Source organism: Rana temporaria, chromosome 3, assembly GCF_905171775.1.
Source record: "Rana temporaria chromosome 3, aRanTem1.1, whole genome shotgun sequence".
In the NCBI taxonomy this organism is placed as follows: domain Eukaryota; kingdom Metazoa; phylum Chordata; class Amphibia; order Anura; family Ranidae; genus Rana; species Rana temporaria.
The window spans coordinates 392,830,906-392,851,287 of NC_053491.1; the positions used below are offsets into that span (position 1 = coordinate 392,830,906).

A 20,382-nucleotide genomic window follows, 5' to 3' on the forward strand; every position below is an offset into this window, starting at 1 on the left:
CCATTGCGTCAGCTTGCTCCAGTGCCGATGTCATCGGCACATGCAGGGGACAGGGGATATCTCCTAAACCGTGCAGGTTTAGGAGATATCCTGGTTAGCTACAGGTATAAAGTTTAAAAATAGTGTTTACAACCACTTTAAAGCAGAACTTCACTAAAAAGTTCTGCTATTCCTCCTTCTCCACTCTCCTTCTTTACATTTGGCACTTTTTTGGGGGGAAGCAGGTACCTTATTTTAACAGGTACCTGCTCGCCCACTTTTGGTCAGATCGCTGTGGTGATCTGAGAGGAAGTTTGGCCCCTTCCTTCCAATTGAACCTTCTGGTACACATCGACAGTGCTGGATCAAGGGGCAGGTAAGTGTCCTTATATTAAAAGTCAGCAGCTACAGTATTTGTAGCTACTGACTTTTAATCTTTTGGGGAGACAGGAGCTTCTCTTTAAGGTAAGAGCATATAATGGGCTTACCTATAGGTACAGTAAATATCTCCTAAACATGTACCCTTCGTGTACCCGTATGAGGTGATCCACAGGTCATTGTATATTACCAGGATGTGTTATGTGGGGGAGGGGTGGATTTCTCACTTTTTATACCGTGGATCACCTCATATTATGATAAACATAACATATGATAAACATGTCCAAGCTAGATATGTAAATAACCTGTCACTCAAAGCAAGTAGAGAGGAATGGACTTTGTATTTAGACAGGTTTTTATCTGGAAGTCTGTTAATTTTCACTGAACAATAAAAGAGGATTGCTCAGAGCTGGATTAACTCTGTGTGGCAAGACTGGGCACAGATGATAGGAAATCTTTTACTCTACATACTCTACACTTTAAGCTATTTTATTGATTTTTGCTTTAGCCTGTTGTGACTCTTTATCCTCGACTGAATGGCTACATACTAAATGCAATACAGAGGTGTCACTTTGCCCCCCTTCATTGTCCCAGAACTAGTAATGAGCTCAAGAATTACACCTTCTATCTGAGACCTTTCACACAGGTGATTTGCTTTGCTCTGGTATAAAGTGGAAGGTTCTATTTTACCTATATACTGCATGTACATATTCGGGAATTGTAAACTTCTCCTTGATGGTAAGCTAACCTTGGGTTCAATTACCAGCATGTGACAGTCCCTGCTGTCAGTAGTCATTATAAGGTGACACTTCTCACCTGGGGCCGGTGAAGCATTCAATAGCTTTTCCTGTCTTCATTCCGGATTTTGTTGGCTATGACACAGGACAGAAAAACATTGGAGCGCTCAGCATCAGCCAAAACAAATGTCAGATATAATTGGTGCAGAGGACAAGACAAATCGCCGGCGACATGCGGGAACCATATTAAGACGTGACCTTTATGTTACCCGCTAACTTCCACCACACGGAAAATCAGATTAGAATGACTTCCTAAACAAAACATGTAGATTTTCTCTAAAACAACATTAAGGGTATCTTTCCAAAATGACGGAGAAAAACGAAATATAAACCTGGAAACAGATGTGTCACTCCGGACTTAAAATGTTCTCAGTGCAAAGTAAAGATTTTACAAAGCGATGTGCTTTATGTCATCTTGCCAATTTATCTGGGGGGGGGGGGGGGGGGTGCAAAAAAAATTATCGGCCCTGGGTGTAAAATGAGCTAGGTATGACACTGTCTACCAGCATGGAGTGAGGGAGGAAACCAGAGAAGTGGAAGGAAAGCCACACAAAACACAGAGATAACATGGAACTGCACGCAAGTAGTGTTGTGGATGGAATTCAAACCAACCTCTCTTTTCAGCTATAGGTAGCAGTCTTCACTTGGGAATGTGTGCCCGTGAGGTCAGGTACACATGTTGGACGAGAAGATCTGACACACAATTGATATTCCAATTCACCCCAAAGGTGTTCAGTATGGTTAAGAAAAACAAGGAGACTGGGAGATCGGTCCCCAACTGGTCACCCAAAGGAAAAGAAAGAAAGGGACTATCTCAGTACTGAGGCTGTAGCCCCAGACAGTTAAGGCTAGTACAACCAATGATGAACGTCCCAACTGCAAACTAAAAAGTATCCCATTGGAATCAACACTGCGGGGCTATAGATACAGTCTATAGCCCTGCAGTATTGATTCCATGGGATACTTTTTACTTTGCAGTTGGGACGATTATTGGCTGTGCTAGCCTTAACTGTCTGGGGCTACAGCCCTGGGAAACTGAGTTTTCCTCACTATTTGGAAGTCTAGATCAGTGGTCTCCAAACTGCGGCCCAGGGGCCAGATGCAGCCCCTTGCTTGCTTTTACCTGGCCCTTGGGGCATTATTCCCCCCCACTGTCAGCAACCAATGATGGGGTACTATTACTAGCACTGGCACCAATCATAGGGCCCTATTCCTCCCTTTGATACCACGGATGGGGTACTATTAATCCCATTGATACCATGGGATACCACTATTGATGGGGCACTATTACTACTACTGATACCAATGATGGAGCACTATTACTACTACTGATACCAATGATGGAGCGCTATTACTCCCCCTAATACCAATCATGGGGAGTTGTGTACTCCCACTGACGCCAGGACATTTTCTACTCCCACCTGCCACAGTCACTTTGTTTAAAAAGTTTGGAGACCCCTGGTCTAGATGTAAGAGCTATACACACCCTTATCCTTCAAGCATTATCAGGATTTCTTTGTTTCAGGTAATTAATTTCTTTCCTGGGCTATACATCAATATGCTGGTCATTCTGCTGTTACAGATCTCTATTAGGGCTCTCCTTTGCTCCCTCCATTATATATATGTGATTTAGAAGTATGCCAGCAAGTTTTGGTTGGGAGGGGTGTTGTTCTCACTGCTGTTTCTTTATACCTAATATATGAGTACAGTAGTTAAATCTTTTTTCTGGTGCCCACCCTGCGATCCCTGTTGTTTTTGGACTGGATTCTTACCCTACTGCTCCCCTCCTTCCTGAATAGACGGGACTCTGATTAGCGTATCTGTTACACACATGATAGGTGAGAATTGCCATCATTACATATTATTAAAAAAAAAATGTTTTAATGTCTTCATTTAAAGGGGTTGTAAAGGTAATTTTTTTTTTTCCTAAATAGCTTCCTTTACCTTAGTGCAGTCCTCCTTCACTTACCTCATCCTTCGATTTTGCTTTTAAATGTCCTTATTTCTTCTGAGAAATCCTCACTTCCTGTTCTTTCTGTAACTCCACACAGTAATGCAAGGCTTTCTCCCTGATGTGGAGTGTCGTGCTCGCCCCCTCCCTTGGACCACAGGAGAGTCAGGGCGCTCTCTACGTTGCAGATAGAGATAGGAGCTGTTTGTTAGTGGGTGTCCTGACTCTCCTGTAGTCCAAGGGAGGGGGCAACTCTATTGAACAGAACGGGACACGCCTGTGTGAACCGGCTCTTATGATCAATAGCAGATATTCTCCTGATGACACGATATTAAGTCCATGAAACATGTTGAGAACAATTATATCTGTGGACAACCACCATAGTGTGAGCCTTCCTATGAGAGGACCATAAAGGTGGTGATATACCGTATATGGATTGCTATTTTGCTTTCCTTTGATGTATTCAAATATTGTGTTTTTAATTGTATATTAATAAAGTTTAATATTTTCTATTACAAACACTAGTATATGTCGTTCAAGTCAGTACCGAGATAGTCCTTTTCTTTATTTTGCTTTGGATGACTGGTTGGGGACCGATCTCCCAGTCTCCCTTTTTTTCTCCAATTGGATGATGGTACACCATATCTAGTTTATATCTACATAGGCTACAACCTTTTCAGTATGGTTAAGGTTATGGCTCTGTACAGGACACTCAAGTTCTTGAACACCAAGCTGGTCAGACCTTGTCTTCATGGAGCTGGCTTTGTTCAGATCCAAGATGGCCATACAGTGTATGGTTGAATTTTGAAAAACAGTTCATTAGAAGCCAATTTCTCATTTATTAAAGGCTTGCTGAGTATATAAAGTAGAGATGTGTAAAGTGCCATAACCCATAGCAACCAAGCAGAATACCTTTTACTGAAGCCATGCGAGTACAAATTATATTATCATTAATAACGAAAGACATTACAAGTTTTATTGCACTGCTTTTGTTTTGTTTTTTTAAATAAAGCCTTAAAGGGAATATATAGTTTTTAGTCTATATTTTATTTTAGGGCCATCAGTTTTGAAATTGTTTTGGTTGCGTAAATATGAAATAGTGCTTGTAAATAATTAATAAGTAGCCATGGCAGCTCCTCGTTTTACATATTTATCAGGCGATCTTCAAGCAATGTTAAACCTTCCGTTTTAAAGCCCTTTCAGCAACTGATTTAATCACTTGTCAAGTATGTAGCTTCTTTATCTTTAATCCTATGTATCGGTTTAAGTGCCATGCCCTCGACGCCAGTTTTTCTGTTTCAGGGTGGCTTTTTTCTCCTGCAGTATGTTATGGATTCACCCTTGCATGCAGGGACTAGAGTTGTGTCTCCCTACACTGTGTGCATCATGAGAAACACACAGCCCTGTAGCCTAGGAAGGCAAGGCAATCCCCCGATCCATCCCTACTCCTACCCTTTTTTTGCTCCAAGCTATAAGATGGCTGGAGACTACACTGTTCACTGTTAAAGCTGACTTGTGCTTAGTGTGTTAAGTTTAGAAAATGTTATGGGTTTAATAACTGCTCCAATAAAGAACATAGTTTACACTAGGTGTCTCAATCAGAAATGTAAGCACAGAAAGTTCCAAAGCAAGTGAAGCTTCATTAATTAATGGGAGTTTAAAATAGTGACAAGAATAGGACTCCAAATCATGACCTGTCAAAGTCATGTGGCCAGATCTAGGCTCTAGTTCTCTGCAGCATTATTCAGACATAAATCTTTCATCCAACCACTAATTTATAGCATCTGTTACAAAATGATTCATTAAAATTAATTACAAATATCAGTATGAAAGAATATCAGTGGTTAAAGTAAAACACTTGTGGGTTTAACTAATAATTTTTAGTGTATTTATACTTCATGGCCTGTATACCGGGATGCATTGTAGAAGTGTGCCCTTGCATATATTTTCCTGCAAGATGTCCCTTTTTTTGCCATTTAGAAAGTTAAGAGGTATGTTGATATGGTAGATATAAAGAATACATATACTGTATAATAAAAACATAATTACCTCCACCACAATCACCTCTATAGAAACATCTGCGGGAAGCGGTAGATCAGGCCGGAAGTGTTGCGCCAAGGCAATCAGCAAGTGTAAGGTGGCCAAAAGGTCTTTGCTGTGGATCACTGTTTGGAAAAACACATCAAAAAATTAAAATAAACATTTTGTACTGTATTTTCCACTTACAGGCAGTCGCCGAATTGCAAATATCTGACAAGGAGGGAGACAACAGGAAATGAGAGGAAATCTACCCTTAGGCCCTGTACACACGGGCGGATATCCGATGAAAACGGTCCGCCGGACCTTTTCCATCGGATATGTCCGCTGGCGGATTTTGATCTGATGGCTGTACACACCATCAGATCAAAATCCCCGCGGAAAACATCCGTGGTGACGTGGCCGCGCCGTCGCAGCGGCGATGACGCGGCGACGTGCGCGACCCTGGAAGGTAAACACTTCCACGCATGCGTCGAATCATTTCGACGCATGCGAGGGATGGGGATCGGACGGACTTATCCGGTAAATCTGTACAGACGACCAGATAAGTCCAAAGGATAGGTTTCCAGCGGATAGATTTCTTAGCATGTCCGCCGAAAAATGTCCGCTAGGCCGTACACATGACCGGATTTGTCCGCGGATAAATTCCAGCGGACAGATCCGGTCGTGTGTACGGGGCCTTAGGGTATCATATGAAAAAATGTCTCCACTGAAGCTTTATCACCAATCCTTGTTTCCACAACAACCCACATTTTTCACAATCCAATTGTCACAAGGACAGAAATTGAGGTGAAATCTTCTACACAGGGACACAGACAGCAAAACAAATATTACAGGGGTGTTAACCCTTCCATATGCTATCCAAAAAAAATGATTATAGGATATGTGTTGACAGGATTTGTTTGTGTCAAACCGCTTCTCTCCCCATACAAGCAAATGGGAATGCAAAGAATCTTGAAACAGGCTGCTGTAGCTTAGAAGGCGATCAACTGCTGGCCAGAAGGAGGTCAACTGCAGGCCAGGAGGAGGCCAACTACAGCTCAGAAGGAGGTCAACTTCAGACCAGGAAGGAGGTCAACTTCAGACCAGGAAGGAGGTCAACTTCAGACCAGGAAGGAGGTCAACTTCAGACCAGGAAGGAGGTCAACTTCAGACCAGGAAGGAGGTCAACTTCAGACCAGGAAGGAGGTCAACTTCAGACCAGGAAGGAGGTCAACTTCAGACCAGGAAGGAGGTCAATTTCAGACCAGGAAGGAGGTCAACTTCAGACCAGGAAGGAGGTTAACTGCAGGCCAGAAGGAGACCAACTACAGCTCAGGAGGTGGTCAACTGCGGGCCAGAAAGAGGTCAAATTAATTTCAGAAGCAAGTCAACTGCAGGTCAAATGTACCTATCAATAAACTGTGTATTATCTCAGAAGGATCTCATACTGATTTGAAATCCAAGCTGCATACACCTGAAAGCAACTGCATTTATTCATTGACGCAAGACTTAAATGTGTTCCTGTGCAGAAAAGTAGGCCAAGGCCGACCAATCTGCCATTCGCTAAAGGGAAATACTTGAGGACTGTTTGGAAATTGTTAGTCATTTAACATTGTGCTAAAAAAAACAGCAACCCCCGTCATCTTTTTATGGCCTGGTATCATGCAAATATCTTGATTTTTTAATTTATTGTTAAAAATATTATTATTATTGCCCAGACACTCATTTGCTTTACCAGTGCTCAGATATCGTTAAAAAATAGGTTATATTAATTTTCCTATCCAAAAACAGGTAATAAAATGTTTGGCTAAAATGCTTCTTCAATATCCATAATTCAAATCAAATTTTTTTTGGCCCCTATTTCACTGATAGAACTTTATTTATTTTTTTTCTATTTTTTCTTTCTTCCTAGAGAATTTCATCCACTAGACCTGATAAGGAATTCCTGCTGCTTTCCCAAGCCTTGCCGCACAGGTATCTGATACAAACCGTGGCAATGAAAACAGAAATAAGTGGAAACAGTCTTAGCAGGAAATAAATGATTTAGAAAACATTTCACAGGTCTATATTCAAATGCAGCAGGACTCACTTATCAAAAACATTAACATATTGTTTGCCAACTTATTCTATCACCTTGAGAAAGGGGTCCTTCATGTCCCCAGAACATCCGTTGAACTCTGCTTTTTTGCATTTCGACTTTTTTTGTTCTTAATTATTTGCATCTATGACCTCAGTAAAGGATTGAGGTTTTATTCTTGTGTGCTGGCTATTTGTCTATAAAAAAAATCACGGTATCAACAGGCACCATGCACCCCCCTTGTATAGCATGAAGGGAATGATGGGGGATTGATTGTTTATTGGTCATTTGTTTAACTGTAGGAGATTTTCCATTATGTTCTGTCTGATAAAATAATTGTTTCCAGCAAAGTTACATACCTACCACCTTTTTGAGATGGGAACATAATAGCAAAAGTATGTAGGTATTGGACACACCCCAAATATTAGGTAAATCCACAAATGCTTTTTTTTTTTACAACTACTATTCCTTTTTACCGGCTTTTGAAATTTACACACGTAGCAATTTGGATGAAAAGTTTACCACTGTGAAACACTTTTGGAAAGATATTTAGTGCATTTTATATACAAGTATACAGATCAGACTAAAAAAAAGGGACAAATGAGGAGGAAAATGGGACAAAGGAACTTTGTTACAAATCAGGGACAATCTCTCGAAATCAGAGACAGTTGGGAGATATGCAGTTAAGCTGGCCATAGATCAAGTTCTGTGGAACAGTTACGGCCGATACGTAGATTGAAATTCGGCTGGTTCCTGCTGAACCAGCCGAATTTCGATTCATCTATGGCCTGCGTAAGTGAGAGGAGGTTCTCTACAATGGATCCTGGGATCAAAATAAAAAATGAGAGGTTCTGACGCTTCCCAACACTATCCAAAGCTAACAAATAAAAGTTTAGGTGGGATGCACTCTAAAAATACCCTCCACATATAAAAAACATCAAACGTAGAAAAAAAAAAGCATTTTAAAAGGGAAGCACCATCCGTACTATCTATTAGTGTCTGTTTAGCTGATATTTTTGTCTTTCGTTCACAATATTTCCGAGCTTAAATTTGCTCTGAGCTGACGTAAAGGCAACACGGTTGTCAGGGAAACTATAATTATCTGGAGTTCTATTGTATGATATCCCATGCTCTTTTCTTCTGCTGCATGATGCGTCTGAGCTCCGATCCCATTACTGGGAGGACTGAGCCATCTGTTGATTGTAAACTTGTTCGTTTTTCCAGTGGAGCGCATTTATTTACATCTGCATCGGTTTTATGAGGGGCTTTCCCCAAACTTCGCTCATCGCACTACATCATCATTTGATGTATTTTTCTTTAAGGCCTAAACACAATACTGCGTTGCTGTAAAGTGCACATTACCACAATGCATGGTAGGTATGCTATTCACTCAGAATGGCAACCTCAACACACCTCAGTGGCAGATGTGCATTGAAGTGCTGCGGTGTGCTGCCAGAAAAGTTGCATTCACCCAGTTTTGGTACATTTTGGTTCAAATACCTAAAATTCAAATGATAATGTATTTTCAGTTGGGGATGTGCGAAATTGCTAGTTTAAATTTTCTTGAAATTTCAGTGAAACTAACTTCCCTACATAACCAGTAGCCACTGGAGGAGTGAAGGTAATACTTTAGAGGGTCACCTGAGTGGCAGCTCTCAGTCTACTGGGGATGCTTACATTACATCCAAGATGGCGTCACCCAGCAGGACTTTTGGATGTTTAGACAAGGAAGACTTTCACAGATAAATAACATAAATGAGATTTTAGAATGTTTCCGATTGTATGACAACAGCTGACTCTCAGAAAGACATCATCAACAGTCACTTCCGGTTCATGTGTATATATACCGAGAGTGTCTGATGCAGACGTCACATCTGGTGCGCAGCAGGAAGGTGAGCTTGGTCCGAATCAGAGAAGAGCAGACGGCGCACACATGGTGTGCAACATGGCAATGCTATAGCAGAAGGTGACCAGGGACCGGAGACAGAAGATGTGCAGAAGAGGACCAGCAGAGCTGGCAGACCAGAGCAGAAGAGGCTGGCAATGTCACATGTGCTGCGCACCATGGGAGATATATAGTGGAAGGTGAGAGGAGACCAGAGAGAGAGAGGAAAAACAGCAGACCTAAGGATCAGCAGAGCTGGAGGTTACTACTGAGTAGGGATCAGCAAAGCTGGGGGTTACTACTGAGTGGTAGATCAGCAAAGCTTGGGTTAATACTGAGTGGGAGATCAGCATAATTTGTAGTACTACTGAGCAGGTTAGTAGGGACCAGAGAGAGAGAGAGGAGGAACAGCAAACCAGAGGATCAGCAGAGATGGGGGTTACTACTGAATTGGGGATCAGCAGAGCTGGGGGTTACTACAGAGTGGGGCTTCAGCAGAGCTGGGAATACTACTGAACAGGTGGTCTGCTGAACAAGGGTACTAATAAGCTGGGATCTGCTGAATGAGGGTACCAATGAGCTCGGGATCTGCTGAACAGGGGTACTAATGAGCCAGGGATCTGCTGATTGGAGGTACTACTGAGCTGCGGTTCTACTGTGCCCCTTTAAAACAAATAGAAAATCAATACACACACAGGGCATTTGCCAAGCTTCATTAACCACTTGCTGACCACCCTATAGCAGTTCCATCTCTTCCCCTAATGAAAGCACCACACTGTACACACAAGAACATTGGCTAGGCACACAGTTAACCCTTTGGTCTTCCTAGACCTAGATGGTTAACCCCTTCCCAGCAGGTGTCATTAGTACAGTGACAGTGTATATTTTTAGCAGTGATCACAGTATTACTGTCACTGGTTCCATGCAAAATGTCAGTTAGTGTCCGATTGGCCACCGCAATATCGCAGTCCTGCTATAACTCGTTGATTGCCGCCATTACTAGTATAAAAATAAATACAAATTCCATAAATATATTCCATAGTTTGTATATGCTATACCGATAATGTAAACCAATCAATATACGCTTGTTGGGATTTTTTTAACAAAAATATGTAGCAGAATACACATTGGCCCAAATTTATGACGAAACCAGATTTTTTTATTGGATATAATTATAGCATAAAAAAAACATGACCACAAAATTGTCAGTTAAAGTAACGCAGTATCGTATTGCAAAAAAATGTGCTGGTCACGAAGTGGGGTAAATCATCTGTAGGTCAAGTGGGTAAAGCATCATCGAAGCATTAAAAGCACATCAAAAAAGCATGTTGCAGCGGTAGACTCCTTAATACATGTTGAAGTTGAAGCAAGTGTAAATGAGCCCTAAAGGACATGTGCATTCCATGGCATTTTTGATACAGGGATCCTTTTTGCCACATCCTAGGTGCGTTCCATAAAGAAAAAATGCAGCATGTTCTACTTTGGTTGACTACACTGGAAAGCACTGCATTGGTGTGAACTAGGGCCATTGGAATCCATGTTAAACACTGTCAATGCATTTTTGATGTGAGATTAAAAATACACAAGACTGCATCTGGTGTGAACCAGACCCCAAAGTGGAGCTAAACTCCACGATACTTACCACCCTTTAATGGTCTGATGTCCCTCATCGGAGCTGGCATCTTCTACCTGGCTTCTTCCAGGTGGCTGGCTGCAGCTATTGCCATTGTCCGGCATGGGATGTCACTCTGCGTGTGCCCAGGACTGCAGTCATCCCAGCACACAGGTACTGTACCAGTATATAGACTGAGCTGCACTTGCCCAGCTCCGTGTACATTACAAAGAAGACTGTGAGCAGGTAGGTATCTTTTAATGTAGAAGAGACATTGCATATCTCTTCTGCAATAAAGAGTCTGTCTGCTCGCAGTTTCCCAAAGTGGGACGCTAGTTTCGCTTTAAATGCACATATCTTGTGGGAAGATTGTTGTTGATGTTGAGAAGAATAGTCTGGTGACAGGATCTCTTTAAGTGATGTTTGGTGTTTTTCCCCGGGTGCAATGATGGGACAAGTCAACAGGAACACTATTTTTGACCCCCCCATTTAAGTTCTGTTCAAGTACAAAGACTTACTCACTGTGTATAATGCTATGCTATGGATAAGGCAAAGCAGCGAAACCCTCTGTTTTGCAAATAATATTTATTACAAATGTCGTTCATTTCAAATTTTAAGACATTAAATATTGTATCCATTTCTCATAATTCTTTGAAAAAGAAAATACAATTTCACCTCCTGTTCCCTGTTTATTTCTGATACGGTTTAATGTGCCATATTTCTGGCACGGATATGGTTGCGGTAAATGAGCCAGTAATTAACGTGAGTTTATGTGGACATCTGCTGAATAACAATATAGTGTGTGAGTTTCTTTAAAGTACCAGCCTGGCATCATGGTTTCACCGAGCTGTTATCAGAAAAATGGGAAGCCTTTAAAGTGATTATAAACGATCACCTTATAAAATAACCCGATTCGTTTAAAATAGAAAAAGGTAAAACATTTCTGTATAGCTGTAAAAAAAACAAAAAAAAAAAACTTTATAAATACCCTTTCTTCCTTTTTTATAATTGATGACATTCCTTATGTTCCCAGCTGCATTAGAGCTGGGGGAGGAGAAGCAGTACACTGATCTTCCCAGTGAAAGGCCGTTAAAAGGGGGAAGAACCAGCAGACAAGGGAAGTGCAGCAGCTGTATTGCGTTTTATTATTTTAGGTTTTAAGTAATTGTAAAGGAAACATTTTTATTTTTAAAAAATATAAAAAATGTCATACTTACCTGCTCTGTGCAGTGGCTCTTCTTGGGTCTCCCGCTGGTGCTTTGGGCCCCTCCTCCTTGCCAAGCCGCTTGCTGTGGGTGCACTCATGCATGCTCACTGCCCAGCCAGTTCTCTGCGTCCATAAGACACAGAGAGCACACCTCAGGCCCATCCTCTGCTCCTACCGCACTGGCTGTGATTGACAGCAGTGGGAGCCAAGGGCTCCTGTATCTCAGTCAATCAGGAGGAAGAGACCCAGGAGGTAAGTATTAGGTGGGGCTGAGGGGGGAGCTGCACACTGAAGGCTTTTTTTTACCTTCATACATAAAATGCATGAAGATAAAAAATCTTCAGCCTTTACAACCACTTTATAGTTGGCGTATGAGATACTCCCTAAAAAAAAAACTTCAAACAGTATTCACCCATCTATGTAGCACCTTATCCCTTACGTGCCTGCATTGTCTCTATAAATGGCGAGACTCAGCTGATGTTTGACAGCCAAATCTTGTGCTGGGTCTCAAAAGCTGCTGCACAGCTTTATGATTTTTGTGGACAAATACATTGTAACCAAAGGTATCTTCGCCAGTTTTTTGATGTGCAGATCATAGAACTTTCCACTAATCTGCAGCACAGCAACCTAAAAAAAACAGCACTTGTTTAACCCTTGGGTTAAACCTATTCATAAAAAAAGATTTTATATATATATATATATATATATATATATATATATATATAATTATGGCAGGGCGAGGTGGTGGCACTGTTTAATATGCCAGTCTAAGCCAGCTTTTCCAGGAAACAAGCACATGACATGCGTCACTAGGGTTGGTGTCAACTGGTGCAGTAAGACATGGTGTCATGCCCCCCAAAAAAATATATATATTTTCCCATTTTCTGAAAGTGAGACAAAGATGCAGCATGCTGGACTTTTTGATGCGCTTTCAGAAAATGCAGAAAAAACGTGCAACCTTATAGAAGTCTATAGGACTGCGGCTATAAATGCGGGTAAAATGTAGAAAGACCCCTTTACATTACACAGCCCCCACACCTCTGGTTTCCTTTACATTACACAGCCCCCCCACCTCTAGTGATTCCCCCCACTACTCTTGTGTGTGTGTTTATAGAAAGGTAAAGCGCCATCTAGTGGGCAGCTTCTTTTTTTTTAGAACTCACTGTACATGTCTGGCCACATGCAAAATAATCTACATAGGTGTCCTGGTCCGGCGATGTTAGCAAATCCAGGCCGCTGGAGGTGCTCACAGGGCTGGAGGAGAAGTTCCAGGACCCCATGGCTATAAGGCAGAAGTGATGTCAGCTTGGGGGCAGACCGCCTTTACATCTCCTCCAGCCCTGTGAGTAGCTCCAGTGGCCCTGATTTGCTATCATCAGCAGACCGGGACACCTATGTAGATTATTTTGCATGTGGCCAGATATGTACTGTGAGTTCTAAAAAAATGAAACTACCCACTAGATGGCACTTTTCCTTATCTATAAACACACACAGGAGCCATGGGGGAAATCACATGTGATTCAGACAGGAATTGTACCACATTCCTGTTCAAATACTGATATCGGTGCCTCCCTAGAAGACAGTATAGTTTCCCTTTACATTGCTGAGATTATGCACAACGTGTGGCAATATTTTGTGATCCACACCAGAATTTAAGAGGCCCAAATTCACCGTTACATCACAAGAGGGGCATCAGTGTTACAGCTTTTGTGTATGTGAAGGTGACATGATGCTCATAAAAAATGAATCTTTCAACAGACTGTAATGGTCAAGTATCTTGCTGCATGAATAAGTGGTACTTACAGGCCATGTTCCACTTCAGTTGACTGTCCTCCAGCTGTAGACATCGGGAGACCTCCTCCAGAATGACACCGAGCTTCCTCTTCTGATTGGCTGTGGACAATGTTATTTCTTCCACTTCCAGTGTGAGGGATCCAATTTTTTCTGGACATAAGAAACAATTGTTCATTAAGTGATATGACTTTAAAAACAGAATCTGGAAACTGATTCCCTATGCTTGGTGTCACTATGGATGGACAACAACTTAGGGTTTCTGCAAGAAAAATACATCAGTGAGTGGTTTTTATGGCTACATTTTTCTGCATCATCAGCATAACTAAAAATAACAGGTTCTGGTTGGAAATCGGAATAAGGGTTCCTTTTCACGTAGAACCCATTGATGATGTTTTATGCAAGGACAGGAAAAAAAACTTACATGGTAGGTGCTCAAGAGTTACAATGCACAAAACTGCATGATGGACAAGAGTGAAAAACCCCATAGTATAGTATAATAATCAGAAAGCATTTAATTCAATGGAAAATTGCACTCATTTAGCTGAGGCTTGCAGCTTTAAAAAGACAAGTTCGTAGATGCAATGGAGGCGGAGGACAGCATGACAGGGTGTAGGGAACTTAGGGAAGAAAGGGTTAAAGTTAGAGGGGGTGGTTAGAAGGACCCTGGAAAACAACTATTGGAGGAGGTGAGGAGAGGGGGAGGAGAGTTCAGTTAGCTAGGCGATGCTGGAGGAGGGGCATCGTCAGTCCGGGGGAAGAAGCAAGGAGAGAAGTTCTGCAGCCTGTCTGTATATCGGGTCAGCGCTCCGGGTCATCTGTGGAAAAGGCAAGGAAGGGAGAAAAAATGTCAGAGGTAGCCGGGTTGTTAGCGCAGCTTCAAGCTGTTGCGGAGGTCCACGGCGCGGACTGGCTGCAAAGCCAGATCACCGCCACTCTGCGGGGGGTGCAGCAGGCCCCGGTCGGGTCTAGGCCTGCTTCAACGCGCGCGAGGCGGTCGATACCGCCGGAGCGCTTTAGCCCAGATAACACCCCCAGGTCACAGCGTCGGGTGCGGAGTCCCAGTAGGCCCCCGTCGGGAAGCGCGCAGCGCGGGGGAGCCTCGCGGGTGCCCAGGCCTACCTCCCCTGTGTTGGTGCAGGCCCAGATTCACATGGCTGCCCCCGGTGGCGATGTTCCGGTCGGGGGGGCGGCCCGGCGTGGGAAGGACTCTCAGACAGGCGCCGGCCTAGCTCGGGGCACAGGCGGTGGCCTCGCACGCGGTGGGGACGCGTTCAGTGATTCGGATGGAGCGACACCAGGCCAGTCACGTCAGTCGGGAGGTCCCGCCTCCAGGCACCGTTCTGAGTCTGGGAGGGTTGACCGGAGGGGCAGTGGTGCTCAGGCTGCAGCCGCAGTGCTGAGGGATGATCTGATCGAGGAGTTCAGCAGCGAGGGAGACGAGAGCCCTCGGGGGGTGGTGGCTCCCATACCTGTCACAACGCCAGCTGTGTCCAGCGGTCGGGGAAGGAGAGAGGAGGTTCGTCAACGACCACACGGGCAGGCGGCGACCGGTTCCAGCAGCAGTGAAGAGGGGGAGCTGCCGGAGGACCCCGCGGAGGATAGACGTTATGGGAACCTGTCGGCTGGAGGACCTTCACGGCCGCGCCGAACCGGTAAGACTACATCTAACTTGGTTGCGGGGGGTAGGGGTGGGGTTAGGGCGCAGGACATTAGTGGGGGGGTGGCGGTGCTTAGTCCCTCAGGGGAGGGGGTGTGTGGGATGCTTTACGGGAATTGTTACGTAGGCTAGATGGGAGTGCTCCTCAGGTTGCGAGCCCGCTGGGTCCTTGGGTCCCCCCGGTTCCGGTCCCCCCCCCCCTCGGTTCCTACCCCCGCTGTTCAGGCGCTGCCAGCGGCAGTTGTCCCCCCCCCGGTGCCGGCGAATCCAGGGACGGGCGTGGCAGGGACACAGACGGACAAGGACGGCGTGGGAACGGCGGCGGAACGCAAGGACAAGGACGGGGACAAGGTACGGCTGGATGACGCGGCTAGGGGGGAAATTTACATTTGCTTTGAAGGGCCGTTGGGTGCCCATCTGAAGCCAGAGGTGAGAGAAAAAATTCAGAAGGACGAGTTTGTGGAAATATTTTCCCTGCTCCCGTTGGAAAAATTTCACCTCGACCGGGTGAAGCCGGACGAGAGCAAAAAAGATGAGGAAGAAAAACGTCGGTATAGGCTCATTCCGCGGACGTTTACGAATTGGCTACAGGCGTTTGCGATTCTGGCTAGCGTGATCGGGGAAAAGGCCCCCGAGAACTGCACGGCCCTATTCTGTTACCTTGATGCCATTCACGAAGCGCATAGGGTATACGGGGGTTTGGCGTGGTTGAGGTATGACGAACAGTTTCGTCAGCGCAAGGCAGTGCGTCCCTCCATCCGCTGGGACCATAAGGACATTAGCCTGTGGATGAGGTTGATGACCTCGACCAGGGCTGCGGGCCAGTCCTTTCCTGGGGGGGCCGGCGGCGCTTCCTCCGCGGGATCGCCGGCCCTCAAAAAGAAAGGGGTGTGCTGGCAGTTCAACGACGGAACCTGTCGTTTTGGAGGATCATGCCGCTTCAAGCACGAGTGCTCAGGGTGCGGTGGGTCGCACGCGTTCAATAGGTGTTTCAAACAGGGGAAGCGGGCCGGAGAGGGCGCTGGAAAAGGGAATGACGCCGTTGAGACTGGAAAGGATGCTGCCTTTTCTAAGTAAGTATCCGGACAGGGCGGCGGCGCGTTTGCTAGAGCAGGGGTTCGGGGAGGGTTTCGTGATTCCGAGTTCGTTGGCGGAGGTCCCTCCGGTGGCGGACAATTTGCGGTCAGCTCTGCGACATCCGGGGGTGGTGTCGGCTAAGCTGGCCAAGGAGGTGGCGCTCGGCCGGATGGCCGGCCCGTTTCAGGAACCACCGGTGGGGGGTTTGGTGGTGTCCCCGTTGGGCGTAGTTCCGAAGAAGGAAGTGGGTCAATTTCGGATGATACATCATCTGTCGCACCCAAAAGGGGGGTCGGTCAACGATGGTATTGATCCGCAGAGTTGTGCGGTTACCTATACATCATTTGATGCGGCGGTGTCTTGGGTTAGAAAGTACGGGAAGGGGGCTTTGATGGCAAAGACGGATGTGGAATCCGCCTTCAGGCTGTTACCGGTGCACCCCACTAGTTTGCGTTTGCTGGGGTGCCACTGGCAAGGGGAGTATTTTGTTGATCGTTGCCTGCCAATGGGTTGTTCCATATCGTGCGCTTTGTTTGAGACGTTTAGCTCGTTCTTTGAATGGGCGGTCAGGGAGGTGGCGGGGGTGAATTCCGTCATCCACTATTTGGATGACTTCTTGTGCATAGGACCCCCGGACTCCCGCTGTTGCGGGGTTCTGTTAGGTACGGTGCAGTATTTGGCGGAACGTTTTGGGATCCCCTTGGCCCCCGACAAGACGGAGGGCCCTGCGTCTGAGCTGGTGTTCTTGGGGATCACCATTGACTCGATGGCGATGGAATGTAGGCTACCAGAGGATAAGGTGTTGGCTTTGAGGAGGGAGGTCAGTGAGGCCCGGGTGAAGCGGAAGATTCGATTGAAGGAGCTCCAATCCTTGTTGGGGAAGTTAAATTTCGCGTGTCGGATTATTCCCATGGGACGCATTTTCAGCCGAAGGCTTTCAGGGGCCACGGCCGGGGTTCGGGTGCCGAACCATTTTGTGCGCCTGACCAATGAACTGAGAGACGATTTGAGGGTTTGGGGAACGTTCCTGGACTCTTTCAATGGTCGCTCGATGTGGCAGACGGGGCCGGTCAGCAACGCCGACCTGGCTCTATTTACCGATGCGGCAGGGTCAGTGGGCTATGGGGCCTATTTCCACGGACGGTGGAGCGCGGAGCCCTGGCCGGAGTCTTGGAGGGCAGCAGGGTTCCTCCGGAACCTGGTGCTGCTGGAGTTGTTCCCCATCGTGGTGGCGATGGAATTGTGGGGGGAGTCCTTCAGGAATAAAAAGGTGCGCTTCAATTGCGACAACATGGGGGTGGTGTGGGCGATCAACAGCATATCGGCATCCTCGCCCCCGGTGATTAGGTTACTGCGTTACTTGGTACTTAAGTGTCTCAAAGTGAATGCCTTGATATATGCGGTGCATATTCCTGGGGTGGATAACAGATTGGCGGATGCTTTATCTCGTTTCCAGTGGGCGGAATTTCCGGATCCTGGCGCCAGGGGCAGAAGGGCAGGGGGAACCCTGCCCTCAGAAGTTGTGGGACGTTGCACTGGAGTCGCCGCAGGATTGATTCGGCAGTCGATCAGCGAGGGAACGTGGCGAGCTTACTCTAAGGTGTGGCAGGAATGGTCCGCACTGAGGGAGGAGGTAGGAGGGTCAGAAGATCCGGAAGACCTGCAGGCGTTGGTCTTATACTTTGTGTGCTGCAATTACGAGAGGGGAACCTCGGGTGGCGCCATTAGCAAAAAGATTTTTTTTTTTTTATTTCAGATGGCGGGCCTCAGGGATTTTACAAAATCCTTTGTGGTGCGCAGGGTGCTAAAGGGGTACAGGAAGGGCAGTACTACACGGGATTCCAGGCGTCCGGTGTCGTTCGCAGTCCTGGGTACGTTATTGGGGAATTTGGAAAAGGTTTGCGCATCGCTTTATGAGCAGATACTTTCGGGCTGTTTTCGTTCTGGCTTTTTTTTGGGGCGTTCAGGGTGGGAGAATTAGTTTCCCCCTCCAAGTTGGTGGGGGGTGGGCTGCAACTGCAGGACGTTAGGTCCTGGAGGAATCGGTGGTGATTTGGCTTAGGCGTTCAAAGACGGATCAACTAGGTAAGGGCGTAAAAATAGAGTTGTTCTGGGGGAATTGTCCACTAACATGCCCGGTTGAGGTGTTAAGACGGTTTTTGGGCGTTGGCCCAAAAGGGGGGGAGGCCCTGTTCATCCATCAAAAAGGGGAATGTTTGTCTAGGTTCCAGTTTACGGCGGTGTTCCGGAAATGTCTGAAGGAGGGGGGTCTAGTCCCGGGGGAATATTCGGCGCATTCGTTTCGAATAGGGGCAGCAACGGAAGCGGCAAGGGGAGGCCTGCCTGCAGATTCTGTAAAGCGGATTGGCAGATGGGAGTCTAATAGATATAAACTGTATGTACGGCCTCATTTGTTGTAAACAATGAGGTATCGGTGGTTGACAATGCTGATGTTGATGTTTTCGGGGGGTTGTTTTTGGTCCTGCTGGGTATTGTTTTTCTCTTTTATGTCTTTACAGAGCCCCAAGGTTGTCTGATTTGGATCCTAGGACATTCATTTGTGTTTTGGGGGGCAAGAAGGGCGGATGTCAAGCCTGGGGGGAGACAGCTGGGTGTACCCAGGGAGGAAGGAAGGGTACGATGGATAGGGATTAGGGGTCTCATGTGGCAGAAGGTGTTGCCCGAAGTTCACAGGGGGGCTAGCTTAGACAGGGCCCCGGACATTTTGGTGATACATGCGGGGGGGAATGATTTGAGCGTCCGGCCGATGCGCCAGGTGATCAAAGACATACAATGGGATATACGCCGACTGCGGGCCTCTTTCCCTGACCTGATCATTGTTTGGTCAGATATTGTGGATCGCATGGCCTGGAGGGAGGCTAGGTCATTGGAGCGTTTGGATAAGGCCCGGATAAAGGTGAATAGAGAGGTGGGCAGGTTTGTGGTTCAGCAAGGTGGGATAGCGGTTCGCCATTCAGATTTGGAAGTTGAGACTTGGAGGTACCTGAGGGGGGACGGGGTTCATCTCAACCCGATCGGGATCGATCTTTGGGCTCTGGGATTGGAGGAGGGCGTTAGGAGGGCTTTCCTGGTGTGGCGGCGGGCCCAAGTGTGAGGTGGTCCCACTTGTGCCGCGGTGGCGGTGGGTTCCCCTGCCGTTTGGTAGAAATAGACGGTGGTTAGGTAAAAACGGTGGGGGGGCATAGTTACAGGGATGGTGTCTGCCTTGGTGGTCTGGTGTCAGTCTGGACCACCAGGGGAGAAGTGGGTGGGTCTGTGGTCAGCTAGGTCTTCGAGTCGGTAGTCGCGACTGGGGACATGTCGTTAGCTAAGAGGGTACCACAGGCCCATAAGAGTGATCAGGGGTTGTCAGGGGGACTGACAACCAAGGTATGGTTAAAAGGTTTAACAATTGAGGAATAGGTTAAATATTTAAAGTTGGGTGATATATATATGTATATGATTGTGTATATATATATATACAGTTATTTTGTATTTGTTAATAAAGGCCTACCAGGCCATTTTAAATCCAGCAGGTGTCAGTGTGATTATTGGGAAAGGTTTAATGTTAAGGGGTATATGCTTGTATTGGTTGGTGCGGTAAGTTATCCGGCTGCCCTAGTCATGCGTCCCTGTGTCCTACTGCACATGTGAACATCGGCTATGTCAGGCAGCCTCCACTTCCGGGATATGCTTCTGTGACAGTGTTCCTTCACTGACCATGGCTTTATTCCATCACAAGGGCCCTCTCATACCCTTGTCAGTTGCCAAGGCAGGGGCCCTGGTAAACACTTGATCACTTCCGGCTTCTAGGCTTCTCAGACCGTTCCTAGCACATGCCATTTTTTGTGAGTGCAATTTTATCAATTTAATAAATACTTTCTGCTTAATATACTACACTATGGGGTTTTGTGCTTTTGTCTTTCCTTTTAGTTTTCAATGATTCACG

General features: G+C 45.9%; 1 protein-coding gene across 1 annotated transcript in view; it reads right to left on the minus strand.

Annotated features, from left to right (window-relative positions):
* The window catches only part of PARVG (parvin gamma), a 62,647-nt gene that overhangs the window by 21,693 nt on the left and 20,572 nt on the right, over window positions 1-20,382 (minus strand). Inside the window, exons 5-7 of the mRNA XM_040345815.1 lie at window positions 13,709-13,849; window positions 5,155-5,270; window positions 1,174-1,229 (exon numbers count right to left, since the gene is read on the minus strand). Coding sequence (XP_040201749.1) covers window positions 1,174-1,229; window positions 5,155-5,270; window positions 13,709-13,849 — 313 coding nt within the window. The remainder of the gene's footprint in view (window positions 1-1,173; window positions 1,230-5,154; window positions 5,271-13,708; window positions 13,850-20,382) is intronic.